At 44.7% G+C, this 22,267-nt stretch overlaps 1 protein-coding gene across 1 annotated transcript in view; it reads left to right on the forward strand.

Moving 5' to 3' along the window:
* The window catches only part of IFT140 (intraflagellar transport 140), a 164,866-nt gene that overhangs the window by 39,740 nt on the left and 102,859 nt on the right, over window positions 1-22,267 (forward strand). The window contains exons 10-16 of the mRNA XM_040356657.1: window positions 3,298-3,501; window positions 3,822-3,894; window positions 6,039-6,130; window positions 8,485-8,612; window positions 10,547-10,664; window positions 20,326-20,450; window positions 21,352-21,514. Of these exons, the coding sequence (XP_040212591.1) occupies window positions 3,298-3,501; window positions 3,822-3,894; window positions 6,039-6,130; window positions 8,485-8,612; window positions 10,547-10,664; window positions 20,326-20,450; window positions 21,352-21,514 (903 nt within the window). The remainder of the gene's footprint in view (window positions 1-3,297; window positions 3,502-3,821; window positions 3,895-6,038; window positions 6,131-8,484; window positions 8,613-10,546; window positions 10,665-20,325; window positions 20,451-21,351; window positions 21,515-22,267) is intronic.

A 22,267-nucleotide genomic window follows, 5' to 3' on the forward strand; every position in this document is an offset into this window, starting at 1 on the left:
ATTTTCTTTAGACAATGACATCAAGGACGCTGATTACTAGTTGTACTGAATACATTAACTAGACGGCTCGACCCCGCATATAGAGAGATAATTACCACACTGGAGCAATCAGAATAATTAACACAAGCCACTTAAACACAGATCTCCTTCACACAACACAATAGATCAATTAACCTTTAGAAATAGTGAGGGGACATTAGCACGTCAATAACCTGCTAGCCGAGGACAGAATTACACGAGCAAGCAGGGAGAATTAGACTGAAACATATAGGCAAATGCATCACAATGGCCCCCCTTTTTCTCCCTGCTACGGCAAACCCGGTTGGACCTTCCCTGGTCCAGTAGGGTTGACAGGTTCAGAGCTTTTAGTCCGAGGTTAACTCTGTTTGGCGTGACTGACCTCCCTTGGCAACTGCTTCAGACTCAGGTATGTCACCGGGTCGTCAGATCACACGCCGTTCAGTCCCCAAGTCTTTGTGCGATCTGCAAAGTCACCAGAAGTCAGTGTGAAGACGGCGAATGGGTCTGTGCGCCGCCATCTAGGTGTCCCGCTATGGGAGGGGCAGGTTATGGCTCTGAAGTGACAGTCACAGGAGATTCATAAAAAGAAAAAGTTATATTTGTTGAAAGGCTGTAGCACCGGTGCTCAGAGTTCGGGGGGAGGGGGAAATCAGGGCCCCATAGGGTCAGCCACCCTCTGCTCCCTCCGCAGCCGCCAGTTCTCCTCTTTGAGCTTCTCCAGCTCCATCTCCAGTTCATGGAGCCTGGGGGGGTCAGCCTGCTGTGACCTCAGGTGGTTCTTCTCCTCCTCCATGCGGCTTATGCACTCCTCCAGCTCTATGTACTCACGGATCAGCTCCTGCTTGCTCATGTCCTGCAGGCTCTCCACGTGGTCCTTCATTATCAGGAACTGGGTGGTGGTGTAAGGGGCCACCGGTGGGCCCTTGGCGAACATCTCGGCCCGCATCTGGGATGCCCGCTGCGACTCCCTCTCCTCCAGTCGCTTGTTCTCCTCCCAGGTCAGCTTGTTATACGGCTTCCAGGACCTCTTCTTCTTGGAGGGTGGCCGGCGGTGCCTCTTTCTGCCCAGCTCCCTCCAGGGCCCCTCCGGCTCAGGGCTGGCGCCCATGACCAGCTGACAATGGTGTTCCCTGTTGTCCGTAATAACAAATTATACCATGAGGGCTTCGTAAGGGGTGCACAATGGTTCTTCCCGACCCAGCTCCTGGGGATCCCAAGCCGAGTCTACACAATGGGCTGCTGCTGGTGGGCGGTACCCAGGTTGAGACCAATTTGACCTGGTGTTGTCATTCATGGGGCAATTCTGCTTGAAGTGACCCAGCTGTTTGCACCGGAAGCAGCGTTGTTCGTTGCCCTCCTGGCGTGGATAGCGAGGGCTAGATGTCATTGGTCTGTTAGGAGGTGGGTATCTAGCGGCTGGTGGGTGTGAGGGCGCCGTTGGTCGTGGAGGTTGTTCCTGTGGTATGACCTGGTTCGTCTTGCGAGTATCCGCATATTCATCCGCCTACTTCGCGGCCTCTGGTAGAGTCATGGGCCTGCGATCTCTCACCCAGTCTTTGACGTCCGTCTGGATGTGATTGTAAAATTGCTCCAGGAGCATTAGTTGCAAAATGTCCTCTGCGGTGGTGGCCTGGCTGCTGTTAGCCCAGTTAGAGGCCGACAGGGACAACTGGCATGCCCATTCCGCGTAAGAGTCTTTCGTGGTTTTGCGTGAGTCCCTGAACTTCTGTAGGTGGGACTCTGGGGTTACTGCATATGAGCCAGGAGCACTTCTTTAACCCGGGCGTAGTTATGGATATCCTGATCTGGCACGGTCCGGAAAGCATCAGAAGCTTTGCCTGACAGTTTGCCTGACAATATTGCAACCCACTCTCTTCTAGCTATTCGGTGCAGGTTACATTGTCGCTCAAAATCTGCCAGGTAGTTATCAATCTCACAGTCCTTTTCATCAAAAGCTTTAAAAGCGCTAAACGGAATCTTCCTTGTGTCTGCTGTGCTGTACTCACTGTTTGGAGAATGTGCGGCTGCTTGTTGGACTACTGCCAGTTTTAACTGTAGCTCTGCGTCTCTTATTTGTTTATCCTTCTGTAGCTCTGCGTCTCTTATTTGTTTATCCTTCTGTAGTTCTGCGTCTCTTATTTCTTTAGCCTTCTGTAGTTCTGCGTCTCTTATTTGTTTATCCTCCTGTAGCTCTGCGTCTCTTATTTCTTTAGCCTCCTTCGCTAACAGGTCCATCACTTTCAGCACTACATCCGTCGTTGGGTTCGGGCCGAACCATGCTAGCTTCTCTCTCATTAGCTTGTTGGCTGGCGATTCCTCCTCCTGAATCACTGGTGTCTCCATCTCTTGTACTGCTGGCGTTGCTGCAATCCCTTCCTCCTGGTCTATCTCCATTGATTCTGCTATGATGACCCGCTTGGTTTTGTTGCTAGCAATCCTTCCACGAACTTCCAGTAGTTCTTCCAGTGTCTGCTTGGAATCCGGGTGTGAAGGGGAATAGAAGGGAAAATCCCACTGCTACCAACCAATTGTGACGGTATCGGTATGATATCCCCGTCAAAGATTCCCTTCTTCCATAAGAACATCACCCAATATTCCACTAGGAGGAATATTCCTGAGATCGCCCATTAAGCCACACATTAGTCCAGGCTTACTGCTAGAACAAGACAGACTTTAATGTTATATCACACAGCTTATATGTCATTTCCAAAACTGTTACAATGACAAATCTCCGCCCCCCTCACACTGGGGCTTCCATACAGATGATTAGACAGACACGACAGAGCCGATGCTGAAAACACATTTTCTTTAGACAATGACACCAAGGACGCTGATTACTAGTTGTACTGAATACATTAACTAGACGGCTCGACCCCGCATATAGAGAGATAATTACCACACTGGAGCAATCAGAATAATTAACACAAGCCACTTAAACACAGATCTCCTTCACACAACACAATAGATCAATTAACCTTTAGAAATAGTGAGGGGACATTAGCACGTCAATAACCTGCTAGCCGAGGACAGAATTACACGAGCAAGCAGGGAGAATTAGACTGAGACATATAGGCAAATGCATCACAGGGGGGTTTGGATGGTTCCATTGGTAGGTAAGTAGTGCAGTCATATGTATTTTGACTTTATTTTGTGTAGCTTCTTGCCTAATGTTCCACTTGAACTTTACATAAATAACACAATTTGTACTGCAAACTGCCATTGCTCAACCTATTTCTATAGCCTGATGTCTAATGTCTTTACTCTGTCTTGGCACAGTGGGGATCCTCCAAAAATCTCTTATCCGTGAACAATCTCAGCTGTGTCCTGGTCCTCAGTGAACATGTCATGTCTTCTCATTTTCACCAACAAGTTGCAGCCATCCAAGTGGCCCCTTCTCAGCTCAGTATAACTTTCTTCAGTACGGGGGCCACCCACAGCCTAAAGACTGATATGTATATCATAGGGGTCTTCGTCACAAAAGTAAGCAAATCATTTATTGATCAAACCTATAATCTTCATTTGTTGTGATTTGGAATTTTCACTGTTCCCTTGCCTGTATTTATAACACTAATAAGAATAATGATATCTTTGTAGTTGCCTTTATCGTTATGCTTTTCTCCTTTTTTTTTTTTTACCAGGTACTTGTTTGTTCTAGGCCATTGTCTACTAGGTAGTGCAGCCACTTTTAGATTGCTACTTGCACAGCAAATTATCGGCGACAGCTCATGTATGTCTTCCCTCATTGGTCCACTTTAATGTTTGTAGCAAAGTCTCAATTAATCTATATGATTTTTTTTCAGGAATATGTCGCAGTGTGGAACGGAAAGCAGGTGACTGTCTATGAACTCAATGGACCAACACTGAGGAACACAGGTGTGTAGGTCAACAGACAGTGACAAGTTCTCTTAGATTACATGATTCAAGAAAAGCTCTGAGATTAATAAATACATTTCCTGCCATCTGCTGGTAATCACTCATCTCCTGGTTACATTGTAGCATAGTTTAGCAAAGTAAAGCCTATGTTGTTCTATAAATAATAACTATACTAACGTGATTTGGCATAAATAAATATCTTGGCCCGGATTCACAAAGCACTTACGCCGACGTATCTCGAGATACGCCGCGTAAGTGCAAATATGTGCCGTCGTATCTGTGCCCCGTGCCCACAAAACTAGAACCGCCTAAAAATAGGCTTCATTTGACCGACGTAACTTGTCTACGCCGGCGTATCGTGGGCGCATATTTACGCTGGCCGCAAGTGTCGCTCCCATTGATTTCCTATTCAAATATGGAAATGAGGGAAATACGTTGATTCACAAACGTACTTGCGCCCAGCGCATAATATACGCGGTTTGTGTAAGTCGTACGTCCGGCGTAAAGTTATTCCCCATATATGAAGCGCAATTTATGCTAAGGTATGGACCAGGGAACACAGCCGTCGTATTTTACGTTGTTTACGTAGTGCGTGAATAGGGCTGGGCGTAGGTTACGTTCACGTCGTAGGCAGTGATTAGGCGTATCTTAGGGAGTAGTTCCGACGTGATTCTGAGCATGCGCACTGGGATACGTCCACGGGACGGTGCATGCGCCGTTCGTTATTCGTATCTTTATGGCGCTCGGCCCATCATTTGCATGGGGTCACGCCTCATTTGCATTGCTCATGCCCACTTCCACTTACGACGACTTACGCTTTCATAACCCAGCGTAGATTTGGAAGCAAGTGGGAGCTGGTGCGTTGTGAATACTGTGCCACTCTGCGCTGCGTCGGCGTATCGTATATTCGATACGCCGGCATAAATATGCGCCGATGTATGTGAATCCGGGCCCTTGTAACACAATTCTTCCATCAGTCTGTAACAACTCCTGACATTCCTGGAGAGCAAGACAGAAAATAAATGAGTAAACTCTGTGTGATAATTATACAAAAAAACAACAACATAGAACTAAAGATTTGTGTATCACAAACATATCCCTTCCCAAATCTGATTATTATGGGTTGCACAATGGGGGCTTGCTATGGGAACACTCGGCAGGGGGTGAAGTGAGGAGCACTGGCTGGGGACCTGAGAAGAAGAGGATTGGGGCTGCTCTGTGCAGAACCATTGCACAGAGCAGGTAAGTTTTACAGTTGCTAGTTTTACAAAAATAAACTGTAAACTTTTAGGCCCCATTTACACTTAAGCTTATCAAATTTTTTTGGGGCGCCAGGAGAGGAAGTGGAAGTTCAGTGCTAAATATGATTACTCTAGTTTGGTCGTGTTCACACTTGTGCCTTGAAAGACCTGCTGCATAAAAGGAAGGCTTTGGTACTCTGGTAAGTTGTCCAAAACGAGACTTCTCACTGCACCCTACAGAAAACAAATCCAAACTTTTAAAGCAGTAGTAAACTTCCAAAAAAACAAAAATAGAAAACAAAGAAAAACAACAACCTGCAAGACAATGGCATAGTGTGTTCGTATGCAGCTGCATTCAGGGTGAATATCCCCTAAACCGTGCAGGTTTAGGATATTTTTATTTTACCTACAGGTAAGCTTTATTATAGGCTTACCTGTAGGTAAAAATCACCAAGCGGGGTATACAACAGATTTAATTTTTTAAGAGTGCAACGTCAAATGCACTTCACCATTAATGCTGAAGTGTGAACAGCTCTGTTCTGGAACTGAGGCAGAAATTTAAAATGGGCACATTAATAACTTTACAAGTGTGTATGTGTAAATAGTATGATCTTTTTAATTTTTTTTTTTTCAAAAAAGCTGCATGTTTTATCGCTGATTTGACTTTGTCGCCATAATAAAAAATGTTATACAATGCCGGGCTGTAAAAGGGAAAGTATTATACTTTCCAGTGGGCCGCGTGTTACATCTTTGCTTCAGGTATTACTGCTGCCTGACATTTCTGGCCTTGACAAATGGCGTGTCCCCTGCTGGGTGCTGTGGCTCCTTTGTGAGCTGCAGTTGCTAGATCACTGCTGTTTTCTGAGTATATTCTTTATATTGTGATTGTTGTCTTGTATTTAGGCTCCTTTGCTAGTGACTCTCCTGTGCTGGCAATACACGAAGAAAACATCTACACTGTGGAGCCAAATAGAGTCCAAATTCGCACTTTACAGGTCAGTCTACAGACTAATTAGTACATTTGTATTCGTGCATAGTCATATAATTCGTGTATCTTTTAAGCCCAATTGAAGCTTCACACCTTTTTACTCTTTTTTATAGATATGTCCCCTTATCAATTGTGACTATTAATAGGAAATACCTTTTTCTTTTTTAATGAAAAGGCTGCTTTCAGCTTTCACACTGCAGTGCCCTGTGCTAGCAGAGCTAACAATCAGCCACACCTCTCATCACTTCCTCAACCAAACTTGTATTGAACAGAAGGCTGAGGGATTATGTCTGATTAGCACCTTGTCAGAATCTGTTGGTAATGATAATGTCTAGCTGACTGCATATCCCCCCTTCTGTGATTTAATTTGCCCTTTAACCACTTTTATACCGGGCACTTTGCCCCCTTCCTGCCCAGGACACATTTCAGCTTTCAGCACTGTCACACTTTGATTGACAATTGCGCGGTCATGCAACACTGTACCCTAACTACATTTTGATCATTTTCTTTCCACAAATAGAGCTTCCTTTTAATGGTATTTTGATCACCCCTATGGTTTTTATTTTTTGTGCTATAAACAAAAAAAGCGTAAAAAAAAAAAAAAAATGTTGGGCACTGATAGGCGGCACTGATAGGTGGCACTGGTGGGCTATGATAGGCGACATTGATGGGCACTGATAGGCAGCACTGATAAGAGGCACTGATAGGCAGCACAGATAGGTGGCACTGGATAGGCAGCTCTGATGAGGTGCTGCTGACAGGCATTAATGAGTGGCATCTGAAGGGCACTGACAGGCATTACTGATGGGGCACCGATTGCCACTTTTATGGGCACTGGCAGACGTTCTTTCTGGGGCACAGGCTGGCAGGTGATGGGCACTTATTGGCACATCTAATGGGGGCTGCACTGATAATCAATGTGCTGATTATCAGCGCAGACCCCCCCTCTGACAGGGAGAGCCGCCGATCGGCTCTCCCTGTCAGCGTGAACCGAGGAAAGCCGTTAACCGGCACTTTCTGGTTCACGGGATGATCAGCTGTGATTGGTCACAGCTGATCACGTGGTAAGAACCCTCTGTCAGAGGCTTCATACCACCATTGGAGTTGACTGACACACAGCACCCTGTGAGCTCCCGTGGGCATGCGCCAGCTTGTTATCCTGATCATGTCATATGAGGATAACTTAACCACTTTGCCATCGTCATATTTCTATATGGCGGGCGGAATGTGGTTCAAGGCCAACGTCAGTCAAAACTGATATTGCTGACAAGATGGATCACAATTTGGATTCCATTCCATATTTCTTGAATTCTTCAATTTCTGCCCAATTGCTGCGGTCATGACAAGCCAGGTGACAGTGTTGCATTCACCACATGGATTTTCCTGATTTTTTTGGGGGGGGTTTTGATATAGTAGAGAGGGATTGGAACGCTTGTCAAGTTTTTATTGCCTTATGTGAATGAATGACTTGTATAGCGCAACGCTTGCGAACTGAATCGCCTCTGGGCGCTTTTTCCAGCCAGTATCTGCTTGGCTGGTGCGGTCATGTGCCTCCATTAGAGAGATTCATCCTCTCCATTTGTCCTGTTTGCCATTATCAACTATAGTGAAAGTAGAACATCCCAAATCTTGGGTTGTCCCCAGAACAAAAATTATGGGGATATCTTCCAATTAGGACACTAGTTCTAATGACCCTGGTGGCAACCAGGTATTCCTTCAACTTAGAGGGATTTTCTCTTACTTCGTGTTCTGGTTATTAAAAAGGAAGTGAAGCAAAATCTCCCCAGTGGGACACAAATGGCAAACAAAACTTTACAAGAGTTATAACCTTACCTTACTCTATCCAAAATAAAATAACAAGTTTATTTTGTCTTTAGCTCTACTTTACTGTAAAATAGGGAGTCAAGCTTTTAGAGGGAACGCCTATTGATGGTCTTATGGAAATGAGAAGATACGCCACTTGCTGCTGGGAAAAGTTGGCATTAGAGCCAATCCCCAACCCCCCCCCCCCCCCCAAAAAAACTCCTCCTCACAATATTGAGATATGATTTTTTTGCTGGAATTTGACTATAATAAATAGATTTGAAACATGCTTGAGCACATTTAAAGTGTATTCAATGAATAAAAATAAAAAATTTTTTTTGGTCTGTTAAATATACCATCGAAAGAATTTAGGTTATTTGTGTTCAGAAACACACTGTTGAATTAGTTGTTGATCCTGCTAGAAATCCAGTATGTTCCTCTGCTGCACGTAAATCCCAAGCAAGTGTTATCAGCCCTTCCCAGTTCTACCCTTAAACTATTTAGATATCTTTATATATTATATTTAGATATGTGATTAACCTGCCTTTTATGTTCCAGGGTACTGTGAAGCAGTTACTCCAATTCTCTGTGTCAGAGGGGAGTCCGTGTTTCCTGGACATATGTGGAGGATTCCTGGTGGTAGCCACAAATTCTGCACATTTTAAGCTCTTTGACCTCTCCAGAAGGTAATCGCTGTAGAACTGTTCTTGGTCTTTCCTAGAATGCTAAGGAAAGTCATTCATTGACAGTAAGCTGGCCAAAGACATGGCGATGTGTGGAGTGTGCCGGCCTATGGTTGCGTCTCGGCCATCTGGAAGGGTGCTCCTGGTGAGGATGGGTGGCTGCACTTGGTCTTGTTTTTTTTGCCAAGTTCTAGTCTGGCCTTCTGGCTGGCTGGTGTAAGTGCTATCTCTGTCAGCGATCCGATGGGAGGAGCTGGTAATGCCCTTTGATGAGTGGGGCAGAACCATGCAAATCCGCCGGGTTGACGGAGGGTCTGGAAGGGCTAGTATTGGCGGAGGCTGCTAACTGGAGCGGCAGTTCTCCCTAAGAAAACCTTGAAGGGCTCTCTAGCTGGCAGGGGTGGAGGGCTGCACTGGCTGGTCGGGGGGTTGGATTTGGAACGAAAAGCCTATGCTGCATGTGCCCCTGGAGTGGCAGTCCAGGGTTATCTGAGAATCACTGTGAGTGAGGGTCACTTTGATTTAAAGATACCACGGTCACTGCACCAGCAACACGCTTTTTTTTTAGCACCTGCCTCCTGGGCCGGGCCTTTTGGCTAGGACCGGAGGAATTTTTTATTCCTGGCCAGAGGGCCTGGCCATTGTATACAACAATGACCACTTCTTTCACTCTCCTCTCCAATATCCCTTTCCCCCACTTTATTTTTATTTATGCCTATGTTTGTCTCTTTTTTTGTCTTTTTTTTGTGTGTGCACGTTTTGTCTCACTGTGTGATTAGTAGGGTGCCGGTCCTCGGGCCAGCCCTGAACGTCTTGGGAGTGGGTGGACATGGCCTTCTGGCTTAGTTCGCCTGCTCTCATGGGGTCTCCCTTCGGGGGAGCCCCAACTAGTACTGGGAGGGTTCTGTTTCGGCAGTCCCTCCAAGGAAGTTCCGTCCGTGTCGGCTTCGGTTGCTCGGACCACAGTACCTCAGTCCCCGTCTGGAGCCTAACGCCCTGGGGGATCAGGGTTTTTGGGTCCCTTCTTCACAGGAGGACCACCCGTCTGCACGTTTTTGTGAAAACTCTTTATGTTTGTGCACATTTTTTCTGCACCGGGTGGAGTTTTTTGGGTGTGTTCACACGCCATAGGCTTTTCAAAAAAAAAAAAAAAAAGATGTGTGGATTGTGTTCAAGATCCATTTGCTGATTGTTCTTTTTCTTAGCAGGTGGGTGTATGAACCTGCATGGTCATAATTCATTGAGCAGACAGCTTCACCACAAGCCTTAAGCCCCGTACACACGATCCGAAAATCGTACGAAAAATGCCACTTTCGAAGAGATCATACGATAATCAGATCTTTAGTACCGAGCTTTCGAGAGTCGGTTATGACAGTTCATCCGATATTATTCTATCGGACATGCATGGAATTATTTTTTCGTACGATGCCAGATCGTACGATTTTCGTTTAATCAGTACAGCTGTCGTTCGAAAATGCAATAAAAAATGCATTACAACACATGACATCACTTCCAAGTTTTTATTCTGTCATACGAGAATTTTCATGACTTTAGTAAACTCATCAGATTTGATGTGAGATTAGCATGCAAAGAAAAAGGAAAAACTTATTTATAAAAAATATATACAGTGAGGGAAAAAAGTATTTGATCCCCTGCTGATGTACATTTGCCCACTGACAAAGAAATGACCGGTCTATAATTTTAAACGCATTGCAAACGCATTTCAAAAAAGTTATAAATTGATTTGCATTTTAATGAGTGAAATAAGTATTTGATCCCCTATCAATCAGAAAGATTTCTCTAAATATGCTTATTAGTACCTTTCCTGGTGAAGATTATAATGTCAGCATTGAATTTTCTTGCGATCACAACCTCCTATTGAGAAATGCTCACAGAACTTGCTGCAATCTAATTATGTTGTCTTTTTTTGTTTAAAGGGAAGCCAAAGCCCACAGCAACTGTAAAAACCTGTGTGAGCTGGTGCCAGGACTGGGCAGCATTGTGTCCATCAGGTGTAATGCCAATGGCAGTAAAGTCAGCATCCTTGCCAACCGGGTAGGAATACGATTTTTCTTTTTCTATCCTTGGAACGGTTATACTGTTTAGAAAAGCTTAAAAAAGATTGTCTTAGAAAACAGAAGGAAATAAAATGTGTGATCCTTTGCAAAAAAAATAAAATGTGTGATAAGTAGATAAGTTTGTGTGTGCGAGATCTTCTGAATTAATTTGCATGTGTTTCTAGACTGCGAACATTAAAAGAGGAGTGTGGGTTTAAAAAAAAAACAATCATATACTTACCTAGAGATCGATGCTGCATCTGTCCTCCACCGTCTCTGCAGTGAGAACTGAGCGATCAAACACCGCTGATCGCTTAATTCTCTTCTCTGCGCAGAAAGCCTTTCTGCTCTGCCCTTCCAGCACTCACTGGAGCGCTAGCTCAGTCTTTCAGCTGTGCTGAAAGGCTAAGCCCATAGAATAAAGTAAAAAAGTAAATACTGCGCTTCCCTAAAAATATCTAAAGTGGGCAGCCAACACAACAAAAGGATAATTGTAACAAACTAAATAAATAAAAGTGCCAATAACAGGAACTCTTTTATAACCAGAGTTCTAAAATATTAAAGTGTAGCAAAAAACAAATTCAAACGTATTTGATTACGTTTATATGAATGTCTGTGAAAAATATCCAAAACGGGGGAGTTAGTTCTTGTAGGATCAATATGGAAAAAAAATTATTTTCAAGGAAAGGTGATCCCTCCAAAACCAAATAATAGGATACCCTTACCGGATAGGGTGGACCCAAACTACACCATACAGTGGTGGGTCATACTTGCATAGGGGGCCGGTTGCCCAATCTGGTCATTGCTGTGGTAATGCTCCTCGTTCACACTGGATTGGTGGTCTCCTCGGCAGGATGTTGTATAAATTAACTTTCAGGCGACTCCTTCCGCTCCAATTTAGGATATGGGAAATGAGTGAAGCAAAACCGGCTAATAATTGGCTCAGTGGGCTCCAAACATGGGGGGAAACAGAAAAAAACAAGAAAAACAACTCCTCATAGCGTAAAAAAGTTTAAAAATGTAATTCTTAAACTCCACAAATGGGCAGACATTTAAACCCAAAAAATGTCAAAATAAAAATTAAAAGTAATCACCACAACAACCATATCAAAAAAATGTAAAGGTCATCAATACAGAGTTTGCGCAGTGTGGAAGTGCTGTGGACCAGGGTATGTGCCCGACCGGTTTCGTCTAAGAAGACTTCAACAGGGGCATACCTCTAGCCCCCAATACCACTGCGCTTAAATAGAGGTGCCAATAAACGTACTTACATGGCACCCCGCTCCGTGCTGCACATGTGAAGCTGCGTGCGTTCCACCGCGGTTGCCTACTTCCGGATTGGCGTCACACAACGTGCGCTCCAATGCCCGGAAAAAGACATGTAAATGTGCGCTCCAATACCCGGAAGCGGCATTCCGATGGTGAATGCGGATGCAAAACGGGCCAAATTCTTTGATCCGATCAAGTGCGCTCCATATTCATTATCATATTCACCGAAAACCGATGAAAGAAAAGGAAACCAATAGAGCGCCGCCATCCGTATACGGAAGTTCTGTTCTGTCCATCACAGGAGGCGGGACTTTCAATTAAAGAGGCCCGTCTAGAAAACAGGAGTTTCTCCTGTTTGTCTGTTGGCGCTCTTCCCGCCTTCATTCATGGCAATACAATGGGTGTTGCATTCATGGCAATACAGTGGGTTCTGCATTTATGGCAATACAATGGGTGCTGCATTCATGGCAATGTAGAGGGTGCTGCATTTATGGCAATGTAGAGGGTGCTGCATTTATGGCAATATAGAGGGTGCTGCATTCATGGCAATACGGAGGGTGCTGCATTCATGGCAATACGAAGGGTGCTGCATTCATGGCAATACGGAGGGTGCTGCATTCATGGCAATACGGAGGGTGCTGCATTCATGGCAATACGGAGGGTGCTGCATTCATGGCAATACGGAGGGTGCTGCATTCATGGTAATACAAGGGGTGCTGCATTAATGGCAAGGGGGTGGGTGCTGCATTCATGGCAATATAGTGGGTGCTGCATTCATGGCAATATGGTGGGTGCTGCATTCATGGCAATATGGTGGGTGCTGCATTCATGGCAATACGGAGGGTGCTGCATTCATGGCAATACGGAGGGTGCTGCATTCATGGCAATACGGAGGGTGCTGCATTCATGGCAATACGGAGGGTGCTGCATTCATGGCAATACGGAGGGTGCTGCATTCATGGCAATACGGAGGGTGCTGCATTCATGGCAATACGGAGGGTGCTGCATTCATGGCAATACAAGGGGTGCTGCATTAATGGCAAGGGGGTGGGTGCTGCATTCATGGCAATATGGTGGGTGCTGCATTCATGGCAATATGGTGGGTGCTGCATTCATGGCAATATGGTGGGTGCTGCATTCATGGCAATACGGTGGGTGCTGCATTCATGGCAATACGGTGGGTGCTGCATTCATGGCAATACAGAGGGTGCTGCATTCATGGCAATACGGAGGGTGCTGCATTCATGGCAATACGGAGGGTGCTGCATTCATGGCAATACAAGGGGTGCTGCATTCATGGCAATGGGGTGGGTGCTGCATTCATGGCAATATGGTGGGTGCTGCATTAATGGCAATGGGGTGGGTGCTGCATTCATGGCAATATGGTGGGTGCTGCATTCATGGCAATACGGTGGGTGCTGCATTCATGGCAATGGGGTGGGTGTTGCATTCATGGCAATACGGTGGGTGTTGCATTCATGGCAATACGGTGGGTGCTGCATTCAAGGCAATGGGGTGGGTGTTGCATTCATGGCAATACGGTGGGTGCTGCATTCAAGGCAATGATGAGGCTGAATTGATGGGCACTGACCCTTATTTTTCTTCACAGTTCTTTATTTAAAATTTAAGATTTATTTTCCTGAAACTTCCTTTTTTAACCACACACAGCCATAAAGGCAAGATAATTCTTGTTGGGCTGTGTATTAGTGCTCAGAGGAACACACTTAGACCGAATTTTAATGGTTTAAAGAATGTCAGGCAAAATGGTCGGCCCTCAAGCATGTTCACTGCATCAAATCTGACGTCTTTGAAAAAAGTTTGGACACCCCTGACATAGAGTGGAGTTTATGGGCTTTTAAAATACACGCCAAAAACTCCAAAAAACTGCCGTTTATGAACTCCGGTGTGCATGGAGACTAAAAGATCAGCTGTGTGTGTGTGTGTGGCTGGTTGATTTTGCCTTTAATGCAGCTGTATTGCCAGCAGATGTCTCCCTCATTATGTTATATAGCTGTTGGAAGCTTTGCATATGAGCTCACTGTTAAAAATTGAGAGAGTTTGGTTATGAAGGGTAGCAGACGTGACCCTTACAAGAGACATTTCATCTGGCAATTAGTTATACCAAACAGAACATATATCATTGGTCACCGTAATGATCACAACAGGCTGGCTTCTGGGGTGATAGGTCAGTCCAACTACAACTATTTAATCTTATTTTATTTTTATATTTGGGGAATGATTTTTAGAAATGGAGATTACAGGGACAGAAAAGCAATTGGGGCCCCACAGATATTTTAACCTTTCGCTGCTTTACTGAACAAGCCTTTGCTTCAGCCTCTGTTCCCACTGGAGAGAATAAAGATAACGTCCTAAAAGAAAACATCAGCACAAGGGACATAACTTACAGGCCCAGATTCTCGTATCTCGGCGTAAATCTTCGCGGGCGTAACGTATTTCGTTTACGTTACGCCGCCGCAAGTTTTACGGGCAAGTGCTTTATTCACAAAGAACTTGCCTGTAAAGTTGCGGCGGCGTAGCGTAAATCCTCCGGCGCAAGCCCGGCTAATTTAAATGATCCGGGTAGGGGGCGTGGATCATTTAAATTAGGTGCGTTCCCGCGCCGATCGTACTGCGCATGCGCCGTCCCTAAAATTTCCCGACGTGCATTGCGCTAAATGACGTCGCAAGGACGTCATTGGTTTCGACGTGAACATAAATGGCGTCCAGCCCCATTCACAGACGACTTACGCAAACGACGGCAATTTTTACATTTCGACGCGGGAACGACGGCCATACTTAACATTGGTTGCCCCTCATATAGCAGGGGCAACTTTACGCGTCGCAAATCTAACGTAAACGTTGTATCTTCACTGCGTCGACCGCGCGTACGTTCGGGAATTCGCGTATTTTGCTAATTTGCATACTCGATCGGGAAAACGACGGAGGCGACACCTAGCGGCAAAAAAAAAAATTGCATTTAAGATCCGACAGCGTAAGAGCCTTACGCCTGTCGGATCTAATGGTTATCTATGCGTAACTGATTCTAAGAATCAGTTGCATAGATACGACGGCCCCGATTAGGACTTACGACGGCGCACATGGCGTTGCGCCGTCATAAGCCCTTTCAGAATCTGGGCCACAGTCCGTAGGATGTGTGCCTTGTGTTGATTTCTCCCCTTTTAGTTCAAATACTCCTCTGTCCTTAACCCCGCTGTCCTAATGTTTTGGTGCGGCAGGGGGGAAATACAACTCGGCCATACACGGAGCAAATTTCTGATCTGCAACCGCGGGTTGCAGGAAAGAAAATAGCTTGATTCCCCAGCAACACAGACCGTGTTAACAGGGGATTCCATCCTGCCAAGCAATTGTCTTCTCCGGGTGGGGGCAGGGGAAGCCTCCCCCCCCCCCCCCTGAGAAGATAGTGATTATCACTAGTGGCTATAGCAGCCGCTATCGATAATCGTGAGAGAATGCGGTAGGCTGGTTGTACCCAAGTTAAAGTGTTACTAAACTCACAACAGTAAAATCAGTCTGTATATGCAGCATAACATGCTTGTTATACTCCCTGTGGAACGTAAGGGGTTAATCATCCGTATTGTGTAAAAAATACTCCTGCACTGTCTATCTGGGGAAAACCAGCTAACACAGGCAGAGTAGCCGACCTGCACATGCTCAGTTGTGTCTTTTATGCTGGAGAGAACATTTATTTGTTCTCAGAGCTAGCCAGGTCACATTATATTGACATCACACATATGGACGTGTATACAAGCTGAAGTGGAAATCTCCTCCTACCTTAACTCAGAGAACCGGAGAAACGCTGCAGTTTATCATGTAACCCGTGGTATACAGATCATCCACAAAGGTATCCAGTAGCAGTATTTCAATGTAAAAAGAAGATTTATAAGCTGTGAGCACTCTGGGGGGGGTGGATGAACTATTTTCATATTACTGCGTTTAGTAACACTTTAATCAACTTGGTACATTCAGCCTGCCCATTAATGGTTCGTATGTTTTTCAGGTTACTACTAAAGTTAAAACTTCTAGATGTTCCTTAACTTTACTTTTTGATGGCCATGTCTTGGTAGGTTTGCAGTTGTGCCATACTTTTTCCATTTTTGGATGATGGATTGAACAGAGCTTCGTGAGATGTTCAAATCATGGGATATTGTTTTATAACCTAACCCTGCTTTAAAGCGGAGGTCCGGCGTAAAAAATAAATAAAAATAAAGTCAGCAGCTACAAACACTGTAGCTGCTGACTTTTAAACAGGACACTTACCTGTCCAGGATGCCCGCGATGTCGGCAGCCGAAGCCAAGAAATCGCTCAGGTCTCGGCTGCCCTGTCTCCATCCTTGATGAGGGAATCAGGAAGTGAAGCATTGCGGCTTCACTTCCTGGTTCCCTACTGCGCATGCGCGAGTCGTGCGGCGCTATGTGAATGGGTGGATGTCTCCTGGGACACACACAAGGTCCCAGAAGACACCGCTCCCCATTTCCCAGGAGGCAGCGCAAGGAGGAGAAGAAATAAGACCACCGCGGACTAGGAAGTGTCAGATTAGTAACAGCCATTTCTGGTAAGTATAAAATCGTATTTATTTTTTTCAATTTTTTCGTAGCCTTTTTGGCAATTTTTTTTTTTTTATTATTTGATTTATAGGGTGGACCTCCACTTTAATGTTCTCCACAACTTTATCCCTGACCTGTCTGGTGTGTTCCTTGGCCTTCATAATGCTCTTTGTTCACTAAGGTTCTCCAACAAACCTCGGAGGGCTTCACAAAACTGAGATTAAATGACACACAGATTAACTCTTTTTTCTAATTAGGTGACTTCTTAAAGCAATTGGTTCCACTAGGTTTTAGTATAGGGTTATCAGAGTAAAGGGGGCTGAATATAAATACACACCACACTTTTCAGATATTTATTTGTAAAACAAATTTAAACCATTTTTAATTTTCCTTCCACTTCACGATTATGTGCCACTTTGTGTTGGTCCAGCACATAAAATCCCAATAAAATACATTTACGTTTTTGGTTGTAACATGACAAAATGTGGAAAATTTCAAGGGGTATGAATACTTTTTCAAGGCACTGTACATTTCTGATGTAGCACTATGTATGGCCACTAGAGGGCGAAATTCCCATCTTCTTCAGTAACTGTGTACCTGAAGAGGTTTCTGAATACTTCCTTATATGTTCTGTTGTTACTTTTTCACTTTGTGTCCAGGTGACCTTTTAGTCACTTTTTATAACAGCATTTTTTTGTCTTTAATATAGTTGACAATAGCGGTACATAAGAAAATCTATAGAGTGGTATATAGGACCCTTCCCATTTTTATTTAAATGTTATTAGGTATTGTGGATGACTTATATGTGAACTTATATGACTGTTTTTTAGATATTAAATTGTAAGCTTCTTTGATGATGCCGAAGGATGTCGATGGTTCACTTTATTTATATATAGCCCTGATCATACAATGCCACAATGCGTTTTAAATAGAGAATTACAGATTTGAGATTATTATTAAAAGGCATATAGGGCCAGATTCACAAAAGGGATACGCCGTCGTATCTCTGTTTCTATCTATGCGGCTGATTCATAGAATCAGTTACGCATAGATAGCCCTAAGATCCGACAGGTGTAATAGTTTTACACTGTCGGATCTTAGGATGCAGTACCGCGGCCGCCGCTGGGGGGAGTTTGCGTCGTAAACCAGCGTCGGGTATGCAAATTAGGAGTTACGGCGGATCCCCGACGGATTTTCGTGTTCGCTACGTCGCCGCTAGTCTAGTTTCCCGTTGCAAAGTTAGTCGTCGTTTTAGGTGCCCTAACATTAGTCAGCAAACGTATTGCTGTCTAAAGTATGGCCGTCGTTCCCGCGTCGAAATTTAAAATTTAACGTCGTTTGCGTAACACGTCCGGGAATACGGAAGTACGCTACGCGCGTCGCCGTTCGAAAAAATGACGTCACGGCGCGCAAAGCACGGCGGGAGTTAGGAAACGGAGCATGCGCAGTAGGTCCGGCGCGGGAGCGCGCCTAATTTAAATGGCACACGTCCATTTGAATTGGCCCGCCTTGCGCCAGAGGCCGCGGGCATAGTTTTCATCGCAAGTGCTTTGTGAATCAGGCACTTGCGATGAAAACTTGCGGCGGTGTAACGTATCTACGATACGTTACGCCGCCGCGATTCTACGTGAATCTGGCCCATACTGTGTAAATTTCACTGCCACAGACCACCAGTGTACGGGATTTGTATTTTACTGCCAGTGACCACCAGTTTGTGTCTGGTGGGGAAGGGGGCCAGCAGGTTGGTAATAGTGTACACCATTAACAGCATTGTTGAAGGTTAACACTGCAGACACCAATGTTGGGGGTATTGTGTCCACTTAAACCAGTGTTTGGGGTTATGATTGCACTCACTGACCCCAATGTTAAGATTATTATTGTGTCCACTGACCCTAATGCTGGGGGTTATTATTGCATCTGCTGACACTTCTGGAGGTTATTATTGCAGTCATGGTCACCAATGTTGGGGGTCATTATTGCATTGACTGACACCAATGTTGTTGGTTATCATTGCATCTACTGACACTAATGCTGAGGCTCATTATTGCATCTACTGACACCCTTGTTTTTTTTTTTTTTTTTTTTTATTGCATCCACTGACACTAATGCTAGGGGTCATTATTGGCTCCACCGACACCAATGTCGCGGATTATTTTTGCATCCACTGACACTAATGCTAGGGGTCATTATTGGCTCCACTGACACCAATGTCGGGGGTTATTATTGCATCCACTGACACTAATGCTAGGGGTCATTATTGGCTCCACTGACACCAATGTCGCGGATTATTTTTGCATCCACTGACACTAATGCTAGGGGTCATTATTGGCTCCACTGACACCAATGTCGGGGGTTATTATTGCATCCTCTGACACTAATGCTAGGGGTCATTATTGGCTCCACTGACACCAATGTCGCGGATTATTTTTGCATCCACTGACACTAATGCTAGGGGTCATTATTGGCTCCACTGACACCAATGTCGGGGGTTATTATTGCATCCACTGACACTAATGCTAGGGGTCATTATTGGCTCCACTGACACCAATGTTGGGGGTTATTATTGCATCCACTGACGTTATTTCTGGGGGTTATTGTGTCCACTGACACCAATGCTAGGGGTTATTATTGTGGTCATGGACACCAATGCTGGGGGTCATTATTGCATTTACTGACATCAATGCTGGGAGTGATTGCAGTCCAACTACTTCCGTGTGCACTGCGATACGCTGCATAAAATGCAGCAGAACCAAAAGTTTGCAGCTTTGAGGTTCGGAAATGTGCTGCTATTGTGCGGCCCTCTGGAAGTGTTGGGGACCATGCTTGAGGTCCTGCTATAATTTTCAAGTTAACCACCACACTAATCTATGGAAATGTATTGTGTAAACATTGGACTATATTCTTCTTTTCAATACTTGTCACTGAATATAAGCTATGTACTGTTTGTGACTGAAGCCCCGTACACACGACCGGTTTTCCTACCAGAAAACTGCGGAAGGGAGCTTTTGGCCTGGAATCCCGGTCGTGTGTATGCTTCCTCGCAGTTTTCCCGACAGGAAAACTGATGGAAATCCCGGCGGGAAAATGGAGAACCTGTTCTCTTTTTTCCCGGCAATTTTCCTATGGGGAAACACTGCGAGGAAGCGTACACACGGCCGGGATTCCTGGCCAAAGCTCTCCCCGCAGATTTCCCGGCCGTGTGTACACGGGGAAACCTAGCGAGCAGGTTCTCGGGTTTTCCGTCGGGATTCCCGGCGGACTTTATACCGCCGGGAATCCCAGTTGTGTGTGCTGGGCTTCAGGACTCGTTTATACCCGTTTTGTCTCTAAAGAGTTATTTACATTCAGATTGCTTTTCAGTTTTTAACAGGCGGTGGTGTTGTACCGCCTGCCAAGCATGACAAGAGGATATTTCCTGCCACAGCCACAAAGCAAAGCATTGCAGTCCTGGCATGTGTACACTCTCTGCCGCTGCCTCTGCAGCAAATGGGGGAACGGTTGAGGGGCGGTTAAAATGTGGCTGAGACACATGGCTTTACTGCCCCCCATTGCAAGTGAAAACGAGGCCTCAATGTCCCGTGAATGTTATCTCATACAAACATTCTAGGTACATCAAAACATTTAGTGGGCATGGATAAAATAGTTTTTAGTATTATTTAAAATATATTTAATGTTTAATTAATAAAGTCTTTAAAGAGTTGTATATCTGCATAAAAATGTATACGCACACATAAAGCATTTTTTTTTTTTTTTTTTGGGATTTTTTCAATCAAAGTCTACTTTTTCTTGATACTAAATCAGCTATTGACATCTTAATTTTTTAGGCTGAAGGCAACTTGGACTCCAAAATGTACTTCTATGATGTTGAACTGGACACTGTGACTTTCTTTGACTTTTGGAATGGACAAGCAGACCAAGGAGATTCACCAACACCATCCAATCCAGACTCGTAAGAATTGTTCTGTGCTTGGGATAAATGCAGTGTTTTGTTTTTATTGCACCACGTTGCAGTAGACTGAATGCTGCTTATGTATTTGTAATATGTAGATGGATCGAAATTTGACAGGTTCAGCAGGTACTGTCCATTCCTGCTCGACAGAAGCTGATCTAACAATCAACTATCAAATGGGACTGCTGGGAATATTTCTTCGATCAGCCGATTGCAGCCAATCGGCTGCAGTGCTGATCGGTGTATTCTGACAGTGAAGAATCCCGCTGTAAGAATACAGAAGCACAGCGGGGAGGATTTCGCTATCCATCTTGCTTGTGGATGGAGGAATCCTTTCTCTTTTTTTTTTTTTTTGTTCAACCTTCTAGCTGATTGGAAAAAGTCGAGGCATCTATGGCATCTATCTTCAGTAAGGGAATCTATTAGACAGGTTTCTGCTCCCCCCTCCCCCTGAAAGGTGCCAAATGTGACACAGAATGGGGGGAGGATTCCGAAAAGCGTAAGTTCCATTTTTGGGTGGAACTCTGCTTTAAGTGTGACAAATATGCAAAAAAAATACAAAATCAGAAAGGGGGCAAATTCTTTTTCACAGCATTGTATATGTCTGTGTATTTTATGCTTACTAGACCTATGTAAATGTGTAATAGTAGACTATGTGGGGTTTCTATCATAGTGTCTCACAAAGGAGATTACTATCTCTTCTTGTTCTGATGACAAGAGAACATATGGGGAAATCCCACAATCCCACAGTTGTCACCAAGACAGGAAATTAGAGAAAATCTCCCGGTCTGGGACACAGACAGCAGTTAAAATGTTCTAACTCTTCACCACTCTTTCAAAAAATAACTGTAAACCTGCTTTAAATGTTTCTAGTTTTACATGAGTGTTTTTGTACCAATAGGAATCTCCCAGAGAACTCCAAGCTTTTCGATCGAATCCCAATCAATCACTTCTGGGACCAGAGTGAGCCGCGACTCTTGGTTTGTGAGGCAATGTTGGCTATCCCAAACTCCCTGCACCCATCACCAAAACATAACCAGCTTGTGGAGGTCCCTCATGGAAAGGTACAGTGTGTGTGCAAACATTTTCTGCCTGTTTGTGGTCACCCTTAGGAAATGTCACATTGGTCATTCTCCAGCTAGTGACACGCTGTCAGTAGCATATCATAAAGTGTCCTTCGCGCTACTGTGAGCAAATAAATGATATAAAACAAACAATGGTGTAAATGCCGCAAAACCTAATAGTGTTTACAATACACACAAGTGAAATAATATAAAGAAAGGGTTTTGCATAAAAAGTGACGGTGATGGGTGGTAATCAATCAATAATCATAAACATGTTGATCAATAAAGTAAAATATAAATAAATAGTGGTAAGTGTCCAGTGTATAGAGAGTGTGAGAGAACAGAAATGGGGCTGAATGTCCACTGGAAGAAAATGTATGTGGATGGCAATGAAAGATTTGATCACATCCGTATAAGGGCTCTCAGAACTCTCACCTCAATACCAAGTGTCAAAAGCATCCAGGGTCTCCTTGCATCACAAACCTCCTCGCAGCCACAGACCTTCCCACCTGTCACACTTTACTCGTATCTGTGCGCCAGACCCACAAACAGATATGCGCCTAAAACCAGGCTACACCCCGCCGACGTAGCTTGCTTACGCCGGCGTAGAGTGGGCGCACATTTAGGCTGGGTGCATGGTGCCGCTCCCATTGATTAGCCATTCAAACATGCAAATGAGGGAAATACGGCGATTCACAAACGTACGTGCGCCCGACGCAGGTTACGCGAGGTGCGCGTAAGTTGTACGTCCGG

This window comes from Rana temporaria, chromosome 6, assembly GCF_905171775.1.
Source record: "Rana temporaria chromosome 6, aRanTem1.1, whole genome shotgun sequence".
NCBI lineage: Eukaryota > Metazoa > Chordata > Amphibia > Anura > Ranidae > Rana > Rana temporaria.